Source organism: Pelophylax lessonae (assembly GCF_965119305.1).
Source record: "Pelophylax lessonae genome assembly, chromosome: 2".
NCBI lineage: Eukaryota > Metazoa > Chordata > Amphibia > Anura > Ranidae > Pelophylax > Pelophylax lessonae.
The window spans coordinates 173,147,821-173,164,642 of record NC_138769.1 but is presented as its reverse complement, the minus strand read 5'-3'; the positions used below and the strand labels follow the sequence as shown (position 1 = coordinate 173,164,642).

Sequence of the window (16,822 nt, the reverse complement as noted above, 5' to 3'; positions counted from 1 at the left end):
AGGATACACCTTTTAGATTGTCGTGTTAATCTGGGGTCTGTGCTGGGTAACTTCCTCATGTGAGAGGCTGTAAGAAGCCTACAGCAGATACAATTGGGAATACCTCCATGCTCTTTACTGCACACAACTAAGCAAAAAGTAAGTAAAAAAAGGGTTCTCAAATCAACAGGAAGAGGTAATGAGATGGACTGGTATACTACTACAACACCTGGATAAAAAAATTAAGCACTGAGCAGGTAGGTAGGCAGGCTGAGTTGGGGGTTTATGTGTTGCAAGGCTTAATTTTCACTTTTGGCAGGAGTAAACATTTATGAAAACTCAGGATTTTTACCTTGAGGAAAAAACTTTCAACTCACCCTAACTGGAAGCCTTCCTGTTGATTTTCGGAAAGGTGGCCTGCTCACCCTGGATGAACTCTGAAATTCTCTGGTTTCCTGGTATGGAAGTGTATAACAGCTGCTTGAAGCATCACTTCAAAGGACAAAGGGAACACTGTCAAGCTCAATGTAATTGATATATTTTACAAAAACACCAACACAAAGATAAGCATCTCAAGTGGTTAAACCTTTGCAGAATGGAATTTATATTACAACCAAAGCACGTTGATAGATAAACAATAACTTTATAATTATGTATCTATTATAAGGTGAGCCCAGTGTCTGCAGATTATGTGACAAATTCAAGCATCATCAACCTACGTGGAAGGTTAACAACAAAGCCATTACATGATGTGCAGAGCTCTGGATTTCAGATATGCAAGACTTGTGATTTGGAAGATTGGAATACATAATATATTGAACCTTCCCCTAAATGACCACACCTGCACTGAATGGCATACAGGTTTTCAGCAGAGACAGCAAATTCCTGAACTCATATACTGCTACACAAGAGCAGCATTCTTCAACCTGCAGTGTATTTCAGCCTGCCATAGAATAAAATATCTGCATGCAGTTTGAAATAAATGGCTCGATAATATTAGGCAATATCTGTACTATATATTCACATGGCGTGAAATAATTACTGATGTTCTTACATGTGTGTTTTCTTGGAGAAAAGTTCCTGCATAATGATCAGTATAATACTTGCGTAGAGATGCGTTTAAACATAGTGATAATTTATTTTTCTCCTTTGTGTAGACCTAAAGTGGTTGTATAGGCTCAAGGTTTTTCACCTTCATGCATTCACTGCGTGAAGATGAAAAAACTCCTGTGTGCAGCAGTGCCCCCAAGCCCCCTAACAATTACCTGAGCTTCATCTCGATACAGCTATGTGCACGAAAGCCTTGGCTCTCCCAGGTCTCTCCCTTCTCACTGGCTGAGAGAGCAGTGGTAGCCATTGGCTCCCACTGCTGTCAATCACAGCCAGTGAGCCAATGAGAAGAGAGCGGGGCCGAACCAAGCTCAGTGCGTGAAAGGACACAAAGAGCAGCTGCTCAGGAGCGAGCCTGCTTGGGTGCCCCCATAGCAATCTGCTTTCTATGTGGACACTATCTAGGGGGGAGGGGCCTGGAGCGCTGGCAGGGAGGATCAGGACTGCTCTGTGCAAAACCATTGCACAGAGCAGGAAAGTATAACATGTTTGTTATTTAAACAAACAAAAAAACATGAATCTTCAATACAACTTTAATGTACACGCTTACAAACGCGTATACATATTTTTATACAGGTAAGCGCATAAAATGCATGTTCTTAAATACGGATTTTTGGATTCTGTGTTACGGATCTGAATGAACTGCATATTAATGCGTTTTTTACAGTCCGGTGAATGAAGCCTAAAGCGGTTGAAAAGCCTTAAGGTTTTTCACCTTGATGCATGTATGCTGCAGCTTCCCCCCAGACCCCCCCCCCCCCCCCACTTTTTCTTACCTAAGCCCGATCAGATCCAGCAATGTGCATGAGCACAAAGGCTCCAGCCACTGTTGCTCTCCTCATTGGACAGATTGATAGCAGCAGGAGCCATTGGATCCTGCTGCTGTCAATCAAAAGTTTGACATGGGAGCAGTGGGGGCGGGGAGGGCCAAGTCCCGCTGACTGTGTCAATAGAGGCAGCAGTGGGACTTGGGAGCGAACCCGCACAGGTGCCCCCAAGGAAAGCCAGAAGATTGGGGCTGCTATGGGCAAAACAATTGCATAGAGCAGGTAAGTATAGGCATGTTTGTTATTTAAAAGAAAAATGAAAATCAAAGGTTTAAAACCACTTTAAATGTTCTGTATGTACAGTTGGCCAATGGGCATAAAGGAATGATCTGCACAATTCTACCTACTATCATAAAAATCTTTAAAAAACCCTCTTGCTTCTGGAATTTGTTTTGTTTTCCGTTTTAAGAAGGCTTTGCTGTGCTACATAAAGATATACTGGGTGTGGAAAAAAAAAACAAAAAGATATACAGTGTGTATATATACAGTGGGTACGGAAAGTATTCAGACCCCCTTAAATTTTTCACTCTTTGTTATATTGCAGCCATTTGCTAAAATCATTTAGGTTCATTCTTCTTCCTCATGAATGTACACATAGCACCCCATACTGACAGAAAAACACAGAATTGTTGACATTGTTGCAGATTTATTAAAAAAGAAAAACTGAAATATCACATGGTCCTAAGTATTCAGACCCTTTGCTGTGACACTCATATATTTAACTCAGGTGCTTTCCATTTCTTCTGATCATCCTTGAGATGGTTCTACACCTTCATTTGAGTCCAGCTGTGTTTGATTATACCGATTGGACTTGATTAGGAAAGCCACACACCTGTCTATATAAGACCTTCCAGATCACAATGCATGTCAAAGCAAAATGAGAATCATGAGGTCAAAGGAACTGCCTGAAGAGCTCAGAGACAGAATTGTGGCAAGGCACAGATCTGGCCAAGGTTACAAAAAGATTTCTGCTGCACTTAAGGTTCCTAAGAGCACAGTGGCCTCCATAATCCTCAAATGGAAGACGTTTGGGACGACCAGAACCCTTCCTAGAGCTGGCCGTCCGGCCAAACTGAGCTATCGGGGGAGAAGAGCCTTGGTGAGAGAGGTATAGAAGAACCCAAAGATCACTGTGGCTAAGCTCCAGAGATGCAGTCAGGAGATGGGAGAAAGTTGTAGAAAGTCAACCATCACTGCAGCCCTCCACCAGTCGGGGCTTTATGGCAGAGTGGCCCGACGGAAGCCTCTCCTCAGTGTAAGACACATGAAAGCCCGCATGGAGTTTGCTAAAAAAACACCTGAAGGACTCCAAGATGGTGAGAAATAAGATTCTCTGGTCTGATGAGACCAAAATAGAACTTTTTGGCCTTAATTCTAAGCGGTATGTGTGGAGAAAACCAGGCACTGCTCATCACCTGTCCAATACAGTCCCAACAGTGAAGCATGGTGGTGGCAGCATCATGCTGTGGGGGTGTTTTTCAGCTGCAGGGACAGGACGACTGGTTGCAATCGAGGGAAAGATGAATGCGGCCAAGTACAGGGATATCCTGGACAAAAACCTTCTCCAGAGTGCTCTGGACCTCAGACTGGGCCGAAGGTTTACCTTCCAACAAGACAATGACCCTAAGCACACAGCTAAAATAACGAAGAAGTGGCTTCACAACAACTCCGTGACTGTTCTTGAATGGCCCAGCCAGAGCCCTGACTTAAACCCAATTGAGCATCTCTGGAGAGACTTAAAAATGGCTGTCCACCAACGTTTACCATCCAACCTGACAGAACTGGAGAGGATCTGCAAGGAGGAATGGCAGAGGATCCCCAAATCCAGGTGTGAAAGACTTGTTGCATCTTTCCCAAAAAGACTCCTGGCTGTATTAGATCAAAAGGGGGCTTCTACTAAATACTGAGCAAAGGGTCTGAATACTTAGGACCATGTGATATTTCAGTTTTTCTTTTTTAATAAATCTGCAACAATGTCAACAATTCTGTGTTTTTCTGTCAGTATGGGGTGCTTTGTGTACATTCATGAGGAAGAAGAATGAACCTAAATGGTTTTAGCAAATGGCTGCAATATAACAAAGAGTGAAAAATTTAAGGGGGTCTGAATACTTTCCGTACCCACTGTATATATATATATATATATATAAATAAAAGAGTTGAGTGCTTCTATAAAATATAAGAAGCAATGCAAAATAAATGAAAAGTAAACAGATCGAACTGATGAAGATTATATAACGTATGTGACCAATCTTCAAAGCGAAGTTGTTTGTAGGTAGAGAAGACTAACCTGTTACCATAGCTGGTATCCGCAGTACCATTCTGTTCACTGTGTAGTCTCTGTTTGCGCCTCCTCTCTATATCATGCCGTAAGTCATTTGGATCTTCAATTACTCTGTGGCTTCCCTAAAAAAAAGAAGGGATGAAAAAGATAATTGAAGTGTATGTAAACTCAAATCACTAAAATCTCATAGAAGCTTTAATATGCAGTATTCAATAAAGCAGCCTTTCTCAGTCAGGGTTCTGTGGTATTCTATGGCTCATCCAGAGGTTGCTAGAGGTTCCTTGAAAAATTAACAATTTCTACCTCTCATTTACAGTAAGGGATCAATGACACATAGCTATGTGTATAGGAGGCGTTCTTCCCATTGACCACCAATGTAAAGGGATCGTTCTCCCACTGACTACAAATGTAAAGCAGCACCTCTTCCGCTTAGCACCAACATAAGAGGGTCCTTTTCCCACTGACCACCAGTTTAGCTTTTTAAGAGATTCTCTAAGTTAGAAAGGTTGAATAAGGCTGCATTAAATAAAACCCGCTAATTCTGCCATGAGGGTTATTGTGCAGGTACTTTCTGCAACAGAGTGACAATTCTCTGTCATTTTCCCAATTGTTCTCAAAAGAAGTCTCTCCATTTCACACACTCCCAATTTAAGCAAGTGGCTGTGCTGCGGAACATTATGCAGGCACATTCCATTGTTGTCACCATCAAGAATCCTGCCCTGAGAAATGACATGTAGCAGTTGCTGGAGTACATGCATGTGAAAGGGAAGTGGCTGCAAAGAGGCTGTGGAAAATCATCATCACTGAGAAGTAATAAAAGATGAAAAGAATGAGAATTTTAAATATGGCCAGCTACCACAAAAACCTCCTTCGACATTTTAGCTATAGAAAATTATTTTAGGGCCCAATGACACTAAAATGAAGTGCGGGAAAGCTGCATTCCCATGCAGCTTCCCGGCCCGCATTCTAATCGCACTACCCTTGCAATCTGCTGCTGGGGTCAGTACAAAGGTAATGATACCCAAAACGCAGTGCATTTGCCTGTACGGGATCGCATGGTACAAAAGTATTATTTGATGTGGTTGCCATGCATTTCAAAAAGTAGAGCATGCGCTACTTTTGGTTCGGTGCAATTGTAGTCCATTCAAAATGAATAGGATTTAAATGGCACTGCACAGAACTGCATGTGAATCGCATGCAGTTCCTATTGTGAATGGGCCCTTAGCCCAAGTTTACACTGAGGCCGTTTTGAAATCGCTCATGCTCAGCTGAACTTGCATGATTTCAAGCCCCGCTGAACTCGCACGATTTCAAGCTCAGCATTTTAGTCCGAATTCGGGGGCGATTTCACAGACATATGTGTGGGTTCCTGCACAGATGTCCATGGAGATCGCCGCCCCCCCCAAAATCGCCAAAAGTAGTACATAAACTACTTTTTGGAATCGGTGTGGTGCCGCAACGTCGGCGTTGTGCCGATTCGGAAGGTGCCATTGCTGGCAATTGACTCAGATTTGAAATGTCAAATCGCATTTCAAATCGGACCAATGTGAACGTGGGCTGAAAGTTATTTTTCAATGGCACTAAGCAGACAATTTCTCATTCATGGAAATCCCCTCCACTGAACTTCTCGGCTTCCCCAAAATTACAACATGATTCCCGAGTCCCCCTGGATCTCCCACCCAGCCTAATCTGAGAGCATAATCTTTTTAACCTGATACATTATTCACCTCATCTGTGGGGGAAGGGAGGGTACTACACCTTTCTAGCCCCAATTCAACCCCCCCCCCCCCCAATCCCTTCTCCTCTCCTTCCATTCCACATTTTTTCCCCCACTCTCAACTTCCTGACTGGTGTATTACTCTATCCTCTTAAATCTCATAGTCCTGGATGCGTCATAAAACTACTACTGAAATTGCTTTTGATAGTTAATATTTTTCTCTTTCCTGCCCTGTACTGTAATGGGTTTGCAGTTGCGAATTACAGTGGGTACGGGAAGTATTCAGACCCCCTTAAATTTTTCACTCTTTGTTATATTGCAGCCATTTGCTAAAATCATTTAAGTTCATTCTTCTTCCTCATGAATGTACACATAGCACCCCATACTGACAGAAAAACACAGAATTGTTGACATTGTTGCAGATTTATTAAAAAAGAAAAACTGAAATATCACATGGTCCTAAGTATTCAGACCCTTTGCTCAGTATTTAGTAGAAGCCCCCTTTTGATCTAATACAGCCAGGAGTCTTTTTGGGAAAGATGCAACAAGTCTTTCACACCTGGATTTGGGGATCCTCTGCCATTCCTCCTTGCAGATCCTCTCCAGTTCTGTCAGGTTGGATGGTAAACGTTGGTGGACAGCCATTTTTAGGTCTCTCCAGAGATGCTCAATTGGGTTTAAGTCAGGGCTCTGGCTGGGCCATTCAAGAACAGTCACGGAGTTTTTGTGAAGCCACTCCTTCGTTATTTTAGCTGTGTGCTTAGGGTCATTGTCTTGTTGGAAGGTAAACCTTCGGCCCAGTCTGAGGTCCAGAGCACTCTGGAGAAGGTTTTTGTCCAGGATATCCCTGTACTTGGCCGCATTCATCTTTCCCTCGATTGCAACCAGTCGTCCTGTTCCTGCAGCTGAAAAACACCCCCACAGCATGATGCTGCCACCACCATGCTTCACTGTTGGGACTGTATTGGACAGGTGATGAGCAGTGCCTGGTTTTCTCCACACATACCGCTTAGAATTAAGGCCAAAAAGTTCTATTTTGGTCTCATCAGACCAGAGAATCTTATTTCTCACCATCTTGGAGTCCTTCAGGTGTTTTTTAGCAAACTCCATGCAGGCTTTCATGTGTCTTACACTGAGGAGAGGCTTCCGTCGGGCCACTCTGCCATAAAGCCCCGACTGGTGGAGGGCTGCAGTGATGGTTGACTTTCTACAACTTTCTCCCATCTCCTGACTGCATCTCTGGAGCTCAGCCAAAGTGATCTTTGGGTTCTTCTTTACCTCTCTCACCAAGGCTCTTCTCCCCCGATAGCTCAGTTTGGCCAAACGGCCAGCTCTAGGAAGGGTTCTGGTCGTCCCAAACGTCTTCCATTTGAGGATTATGGAGGCCACTGTGCTCTTAGGAACCTTAAGTGCAGCAGAAATTTTTTTGTAACCTTGGCCAGATCTGTGCCTTGCCACAATTCTGTCTCTGAGCTCTTCAGGCAGTTCCTTTGACCACATGATTCTCATTTGCTCTGACATGCATTGTGATCTGGAAGGTCTTATATAGACAGGTGTGTGGCTTTTCTAATCAAGTCCAATCAGTATAATCAAACACAGCTGGACTCAAATGAAGGTGTAGAACCATCTCAAGGATGATCAGAAGAAATGGAAAGCACCTGAGTTAAATATGAGTGTCACAGCAAAGGGTCTGAATACTTAGGACCATGTGATATTTCAGTTTTTCTTTTTTAATAAATCTGCAACAATGTCAACAATTCTGTGTTTTTCTGTCAGTATGGGGTGCTATGTGTACATTCATGAGGAAGAAGAATGAACCTAAATGATTTTAGCAAATGGCTGCAATATAACAAAGAGTGAAAAATTTAAGGGGGTCTGAATACTTTCCGTACCCACTGTATGTTGATCTGTATTTTGTAATTACGACATGCCCCGTATTATTGTGCACACTTTTGTCATAAGAGAACATGGGTTGCCGCATGCGATATGAAGGTCACGCGACTCATTTTTCAAGAATAACGCATGAGATAATAAAGGTGTAAATTCAACAAAGAAAAAGATCGAATTTGAGGTAAATACCGCAAAAAGACATGAGATAAATCTAAGTCCATTCACTAAGAAAAAAAAAAATACACACATTTTCGTTATTTATCTGCGCTGGCCAGGAAATGAAAAGTATAAATGTATCAGTGTGAAAATGTTCTACCCCGAGTTTAGGAATAAAAATAAATTGTAACATTTCTTCAGAGGGGCTGGTTCTGTGAAGGAAAGCACCCTAGAATTGTTTTCTAGTTTCCCAATATTCCTATGGGCCTTCTGCTTTCAGACAGAGCTGAATCTGTCAAGCGGATCAGCCTGCTCGACGGAGGATCTCTCTGATGATCACCGCTGAGCAGGCGGATGACAGGTCCATGTCCACTCTGCTATACGGAACGGACACGAACACAGCCTGCTGTTCTCTATGGGGCAGTCAGATGTTAACGGACTGCATATCTGTTTCCATCTAACTGTCATCTGATCCGATTGACAGGTGGCGAACGTATTCCCCTCCATCTGTTTTTAACGGACCGGATCAGATGCCGGCAGGTGTCTGCTGACATTCACTACTCTATAGTGAACACTAGGTGGTCTGATCGGGTCTGTCCTGAAAAAAGGACAGGTGGACCCAATTGGTACGCTAGGGTGAAAGGGGCCTTAGCCTGCAATAAAAATAAAAAAAACGCCAAAAATAATGCAAAATTTAGGTGCTAAATATCGCAAAACATAAATATTTAACGCATTTGGTAAATAACGCATGTTTTTTAGTGAATTGACTACTTTTAAGATAAAATAAAAGTTATTTTAATCTAAATATGTATGCAGTATTTATCTCTTAGTGAATTGACCCCTATGTGTTGGGGCTTTAATGCCTTCTTTTCCCTTCTGTATTTGTATTAAAACCCTAATAAAAAAAACATTGAACAAGCAAAAAAAAAAAAAACAAGAATTGTGACTTGCTTGTAAATTCCTTATCTTGGGAGTATTGTACGGGACTTATATTCATAAACCATGGATAATACACAAGCTACCTATGGTCTATGAATATAAAGCCCTGTGTCCTGTACGATTTAGACAATGGAAATTTTTACAAACCTGTATATTCCTTCGTTTGGAGTACAATACAGTACACAGGACTTGTATTCATAAACTATGGTCTATGAAATCCTGTACTGTACAATTAGGATAAAAGGCGCAAACCATATTTTACAAAATAAAAAAGAAACATGGTGATTGTTTATGATACATTATCATGTACTTTAATATTTCTTTTTTTTTCTTTAATCAATACTTTATTTTAAGACAACACACAGTGAGCAGCTCCAGTAAATCTGAAATGAAACATTGACATCGAAAATTCAACATAGCAAAAACCATTGCATACAAAGAGGCAGGAAAGTGTATAAGCATATAACTTGGAGAACCGGATATTTAGTAGGTCTCCGTACCTCGTGTGACAGATTGCATGGTAGACACTGTTATTTCAAAAAGAAGAAAAGAAGTGATCCGAAGGTCACACAATGTGAGAGAGTAGCATAGCAGGGGAAGAAAAGGGGAAAGAAAAAGAAAAAAAAAGGGGGGGGGGTTTCTGACATACCGCCAGCCCCTTAGGGCCTGGGGACTCACCCTTAAGATCACCAGTAAAGAGGGATTTTAGTCAGTAGCACTCTGTATTCCTCAGAGTAGACAAACTCGTGCCAGTAGAACCACTTTTTAAGGAATTTCTCAAAAAGGCCTCTTTCTGTGGCCACCAGATCTTCCATTTCATTGATTTTGGCTACCTTTTTCAACCAGATTCCCACAGAAGGGGGCAGTATCTGCTTCCAAAAAAGCAGGATACAACTCTTTGCCGCTGTAAGCAGCAGAGATAAAATGGATCGCTCATAGGACAAACTCGAGAACCGGTGGTGGTGCAGAGCTGGGCCCATCGGAAGTTTATTATCAGTGAACTTTTGGGTGAGTACTTTAATATTTCTAATGTGCAAATTTGGTACAACGTCAAACATCATTTTAGTGAATTTGCTGGTAATGTGAACACATAGCCAGTCAAAATCTGAGATACGACTAGCACAAAAGACCTATCTTCACATATGGTGTACTGAGAATTTTATTGAAATTATATAAAGTAATAAAAAAATCTTAATCACATCAGTTGGCTTAAATGGGAGTCACCCAATTGAGATTTGTAAGTCCTATATAGAATGTCCTGAATCCTATAGAAAGTCCTAAAGAATGACCCCAGAAGCCAGTCTACTAGTTTTTACCATATTCTGCTTCAGTCATTCAGAAATAGCTTACTTCACCATTGAAGTTTCACACTGGGCATGAGATAAAACCTGATATATGCAAAAAGGGATTATTCATAGACACATCTAGAGACTGATACAGAATCTAAGGCTTCTTTTATCCCGTTTTTCTACATAGCTAAGCACAACCACATTTTTAACTAAATATTTATGGGAGCTGCAAGCTTCAGCATTTCCTCTGCGCCAGATATCAATATCAGCATTTATTATTTACACATACAGACTATTTTGACATTCAATTACTACTACATGTTGCATAAAATATATCAGTTTCTCATTCTGAACTGACAGTTGTGACAAGCAAAGAATAACAGTCATGCTATTTAAACTATCCTAGGGGGTTAACCAGTAAAATGATTTCTAATGTCATGCTTACTTTATTTCATTTGGCTAAAGGGCAAACTTCAGATATGTAAAGTTGACATATAAAAAGCTAAAGAAGTCACTTTGGCTCAAGTCATACCAAGTGTATAGGCAGCAAGCTGACATTCTCTGTTAAGGGATGCATGACATGATAAGTTAGATTTGCAGCTACAGTATGTGTAGATAAAGTGAAGTGCGTGTGTCAGTCGCACGCCATGCCGGACAATTATCTTTAAATTATTTGCGGGTGCTATACTGAGTGAGGGGATGTAAAACCAACAAAAATGAATCCTCACTAGCTTAAATTCTTCATAAACAAGGATTTCTCTTTATTACATCATTAGAGAGAAAATATCCCCAACCAACATTTCGGGACCTCACAGCGACCTTTCTCAAGTTTAACCACTTTAGCCCCTGGAAGGTTTACCCCCCCCCCCCTTCATGACCAGCTCATTTTTTGCAATACAGCACTGCTTTGCTTTACCTGACAATTGTGCGGTCGTACGACACTGTGCCCAAAACATTTTGAAAAAAAAAAAAAAAATGTTTTTACTTCCTGCAATAAAACACATTTAGTAATGAAAAAATCCCAATAAGCGTATATTGATTGGTTTTCACAAAAGTTATAGCATCTACAAACTATGTGATAGATTTATGGAATTTTTTTTTTTTTTTACTAGTAATGGCGACAATCAGTGATTTTTAGCAGGACTGCGACATTGCGGCGAACAAATCTGACACTTTTTGGGGACCAGTGACACCAATACAGTGATCAGTGCAAAAAAAAAAAAAAAAAGCACTGTCACTGTACTGACACTGAAAGGGACGGGGTTAACATCGGGGCAATCAATGGGGTTAAAGGTGTTCCACAGTGGGCACCTGGCTGTGAAGCCGCAAGCTGTCACAGTCAGGTGCCCATAGTAAAGATGCTGGCGCGAGAGAACACAGGGAGAAAACAGCTGGGGTGAGCTCACCGCTGGAATGTGGGACAGGTGAGGGGGCTGTTTATCAACAGTTTTTGTAGCTGCTGACATTAATTTTAACTTAAGAGACTGGCACTCCTCTTTAAATAATTGTATTACTATGCCTGTAGACTATCTGCACCACCCCCCCCCCCCCTTCCCCAGAAGTCTGCTTGGAAAACTCCCATAGCTATCTGCTTTCCATCCTGTCCTAGCCCTAGGACGCTGTAGCCATTAATCCCTTGCCCTCCCAGCATCATTGGTAAAAGTGTGCATTTCTCATTCAAATCTTTGCGCATGTGCTGTGCAATCTCACCGTCAGCGCTGAGCTGGATGTGAATACCTGATAACTCCACTTTTATATAGAACTGTATCAATATTGCAATTATGAAACAATCAAGGTGGGTTGGGTGGGGTCGGCAGTGACCAACTTAACTCCTCTTTTACATGGGAGTCAATCTCTACTTACCGCCAACTGAAAAGCGCTCTGCGGTAGTGTTAATTTCATCAATAAAAATATTTTCAGCAAGAAAATGTAATACTAATACTGGAGATTTTAGTTAACTAAAATACGACTTAAACAAACAATTCTGATGACTAAAATACGACTAAAACTGAAAGGCATTTTAGTCAAAAGACTATGACTAATACTAAATTTGATGTCAAAATTAACACTGCTCTGCTGGCCTTTTCTACACTGGCAACATAATTCCATCCCCAGCCTACAATAAATGGATTTTTGTAAGATCTTACCGTAAAATCCTTTTCTCTTAAGCTCATTGACAGACGTAGTCTTCTTGATTCTCAAGAGCTGGGTTATGTTGTCTCCGCAGGAGTAGGACTAAGCAGAAAGACAAAACGTTCTGGCTCCACCTTAGGGGCAGTCCCTGAGGGTATATCCTCCCTCTCTCTGCTACAGGGAATCAGTTCTGTTTTAAAGCAGTACAGAGAATTTAACCCAACCCAACTCAATGATAGAGGGGCGGGTACTACGTCTGTCAATGAGCTTAAGAGAAAAGGATTTTACGGTAAGATCTTACAAAAATCCATTTTTCTCTATCGCTCATTGACAGACGTAGTCTTCTTGATTCTCAAGAGCTGGGACATCCAGAAGCAGTGCCACAAATGAGGGGTGGGATTGACAAAATCAAATCCAATCTAGAAGGCCCAACCGGTGCCAAACTAGAAGTTTTAAAGGCTCATTATAAACAAAGAATGAGACTAAAGAAAAATTTTCCAACGGAAAAAAACCCTCGAGGTAGACCACTGGTCTCCTCAAATTGCGGCCTGCAAAACCTTGCGGCCAAACGAGGCATCAGACGATGCCATTACATCAACTTTATAATGTTTAGTAAAGGTATGCACCGACGACCAGGTAGCCGCCTTGCACACCTGGACCACTGACGCCTGATGGCGAAAGGCCCATGACGCACTAAGTGCCCGAGTGGAGTGCGCCTTAACAGGGAACGGGGGCTCCCGACCCTTAATAGAATAAGCCTGTACTACCGTCTGTCTGATCCATCTGGAAATGGTCGCGGCAGATGCAGGCAACCCCTTTTTGGGTCCATCTGGGATCACAAAAAGTGAATCCGTCTTGCGAAACGAGTCTGTCGTTTTCAAGTATACCCTGATCGCCCGGACCACATCCAAGGAGTGTAAAGCAAACTCCCGAGGATGACTGGGCTTAGGACACAGGGAAGGTAACACAATTTCTTCATTCAGATGAAATTCTGAAACCACTTTTGGTAGGAAGGATGGATTCGGACGAAGAACCACCTTATCTCTATGAACCACCAGATATGGTGAACGACAAGATAATGCGGCCAGTTCTGACACCCTGCGTGCAGAAGTAATAGCCACCAAGAAGGCCACCTTCTGGGACAACGTGGGTAGAGGAATCTCCCTAATATCTTCAAAGGGAGGTTTCTGAAGAACCGACAACACTAAATTAAGATCCCAGGGGGGTAACGGCGCGTGCACTGGCGGAGCCAGATGTCGCACCCCCTGGATGAAGTTCCGCACCAAGGAATGAGTAGCCAAAGGCTTCTGAAAGAAGATGGCTAATGCTGAGACCTGACCCTTGATAGTACTCAAGGCCAGTTTCTGCTCAACCCCTTGTTGCAGAAAAGCCAATATTCGACTAATCGAATAAGACCGAGGACGGAACCCCAAAGGTTCACACCATGCAATGTAGGACTTCCATGTGCGATGATAAATCTTTCTGGAAGTCGCTTTCCTTGCTTCAACTAGAGTAGGAATAACTGAAGCTGACAAACCTTTGTCCTTCAGCACCTGGGTCTCAATAGCCAGGCCGTTAAAGCCAGCGATCGTAAAGCAGGATGGAAGATCGGTCCCTGAGACAGTAGATCCTCCCTGAGAGGAAGTCTCCACGGGACGTCCGCCACCAGTCTGACCATGTCGGCGTACCAAGCTCGACGAGGCCAGTCCGGAGCTACCAGGATTACTGGAATTCCTTCCTCCTCTATCCTGCGAAGAAGTCTTGGCAGTAACGCGAGAGGAGGGAAGGCATATATTAGCTGGTATTGCCCCACGGGGCGATCAGTGCGTCTGCGGTTTCTGCTAGAGGATCGCGGGAGCGGGCCACGAATCTCTGAACTTTCCTGTTGAATCGTGATGCCAACAGATCCACATCCGGGGTGCCCCACCGTAGGCACAACTGGTGGAAAACGTCTGGATGGAGGGACCATTCCCCCTGATCCAGGGTCTGACGGCTGAGATAATCTGCCTGCCAATTCTCCACCCCCGGAATGAACACCGCAGAGATTGCTGGAACAAATCGTTCCGCCCAGCGAAGAATGCAAGCCACTTCTTTGGCCGCTCGGACACTCTTGGTGCCCCCCTGGTGATTGACATAAGCCACGGCCGTGGCATTGTCCGACTGGATCCGAACCGGGCTGCCCTGGAGCTGCTCGGTCCAGTGAATCAGACAAAGTCTGATCGCTCTCAGTTCCAATACATTTATCGGTAACCTGGATTCTTCCGGGGACCAAAGTCCCTGGACAGATAACTGACCGAGAATTCCTCCCCATCCGGATAGACTGGCATCCGTGGTCACTATCGTCCAATATATTGGCAGAAATGACTTTCCCTGGCTGAGCATCGGAGACCGAAGCCACCAGACCAGAGACTCTCTGGTCTGTTTGCTCAATCGGATCTGATTGTCCAGGGATTCCGATTCCATCTGAGAAGAATCTCTTGCTGAAGAATTCGGGTATGGGACTGGGCAAATGGGACTGCTTCGAATGAAGCCACCATCAACCCCAGAACCCTCATGCAAGTCCGAAGGGAAGACCAGCTGTTGGACAGTAACAACTGGACTGCTGATTGAATCTTTCGGAGTTTCCCTACCGGAAGAAAAACTCTTGTCCTGACTGTGTCTAGAATTAGACCCAGATATTCGAGCCTCTGGGTGGGAACCAGAAATGACTTTTGCTGGTTCACCAGCCACCCGAATTCCTGTAAAGAAATCATAGTAATTTCTATGTTTTGTAGCAAGGTCTGAGGAGACTCTGCATGAAGCAGAAGATCGTCTAGGTAACCAAGGATCGATATACCTCTTTGGCGCAGAAGTGCCAACATTGGGGCCAACACCTTTGTGAAGACCCGCGGAGCCGTGGCGAGACCGAAAGGTAACGCCACAAACTGATAGTGGTTCTCCTCTACGGAAAAGCGTAGAAACCGCTGATGTCCTGCGAAAATGGGAATGTGAAGATAGGCGTCCTTGATGTCTATGGACGCTAGGACATCCCCTGGATGCAGGAAGGCTGCTACTGTGCGAATGGACTCCATTCTGAATCTTCTTATGTTGACGAAAGAATTGAGTGCTCTTAAGTCCAGAATTGGACGCACTTTGCCCTCTTTCCTGGGTATTGTAAACAGGTTTGAATAAAACCCTTGAAACCGTTCTGTCCAAGGAACGTGGACTACCACTCCTTGTTGTAGTAAATCTGTGACTGCTCTCCGCAGATCTTCTAAACGATCTGAGGATAGTCGGATATTGGAAGGGAAGAATCGCGCTGGTGGGAGAGATCGAAACTCGATCTTGTACCCTGACCTTATGACTTCGCAAACCCATTTGTCCGGGATTCTGGAAAGCCATGGATCCGGGAACCGGCGAAGACGTCCCCCCACCCCAGTTATGGGTGGGGGCGCACCTTCAGGCTTTGGATGGTTTATCTTCAGGTCTGGAGGGGGCGGGCTTTTGCTTGCCCGACCAACGACCCCTGATGCCTCCTGCAGGAGCTTTGGAGGACTTAGTTTTTTCACCCGCGGGACGAAAAAACCTCTTGTGAGCAGAAAAAGAAGGCCCTCGTCTTTGACGAGTTCCTCTACCTTTAAAATTTTGCGGTAAAAAGGTGCTCTTTCCACCCGTGAGATCTTTAATGATCTCATCTAAGTTGGCTCCAAATAGACGCTCTCCTGAAAAGGGGATATTAGCCAATGCTTTTTTGGAACCTTGGTCGGCTAACCAACCTTTTAGCCACAGTGTACGCCTGAGAACCACTGCTGAGACTGATGCTCGCGCCAATAATGGAGTGGCGTCTAACGCCGCATCACACACAAACTGTAACCCCTGTATCATTTGTTCCAACAAATCTGATACCGCCTGAGGGACCTCTTCTAAGTCCCGGCGTAACCACTTGGTCCATTCAGTTACAGCCTGCGAAACCAGACCAATAGCAATTATAGGTCTGAAAGCTGATCCAATCAAGGAAAACATGGTGCGAGACATAGCTTCTATCTTGCGATCCACTGGATCTTTAAAAGACGGAGCGTCTTCTAAAGGAATAACCGTGGCTTTATTCAATCTAGCAATTGGTGAATCCACCACAGGTGGTTCTGTCCATTTCTTAATAAGGGTTTCCTCAAACGGATAACGCCTGTCAATGCGTTTAGAAATAGTAAAAGTGCGTTTTGGCAGACGCCATTCTTCTTCGATTGGATTGCCAAAACATTTGGGCAATGGAAAAACCTTCGCCACTTTGATGCGTTTTTTAGTCCCAAAAGGGATTTCAGTTTCAGCTATTTCCGATGGAATACCCTGTAACCTTAGAGTCTCTTGAACAGATACAATGAGTGCGTTTACCAACGCTTCCTCTCGGGCTATGGCGGATGCCGAAACATCCTCCTCACTGTCTGAAGAGACAGGACCCGAGACACCAATCCCAGATGAAGTACCTGCAACTGCAGAAATAGGCTCAGAGTCTGAATCCGAGGTT

The 16,822-nt window shown here is 43.5% G+C and overlaps 1 protein-coding gene across 1 annotated transcript in view; it reads right to left on the bottom strand.

Annotated features, from left to right (window-relative positions):
• Window positions 1-16,822, bottom strand: part of BCLAF3 (BCLAF1 and THRAP3 family member 3) — a 205,818-nt gene that overhangs the window by 47,226 nt on the left and 141,770 nt on the right. Inside the window, exons 10-11 of the mRNA XM_082245414.1 lie at window positions 4,204-4,319; window positions 357-471 (exon numbers count right to left, since the gene is read on the bottom strand). Of these exons, the coding sequence (XP_082101540.1) occupies window positions 357-471; window positions 4,204-4,319 (231 nt within the window). The remainder of the gene's footprint in view (window positions 1-356; window positions 472-4,203; window positions 4,320-16,822) is intronic.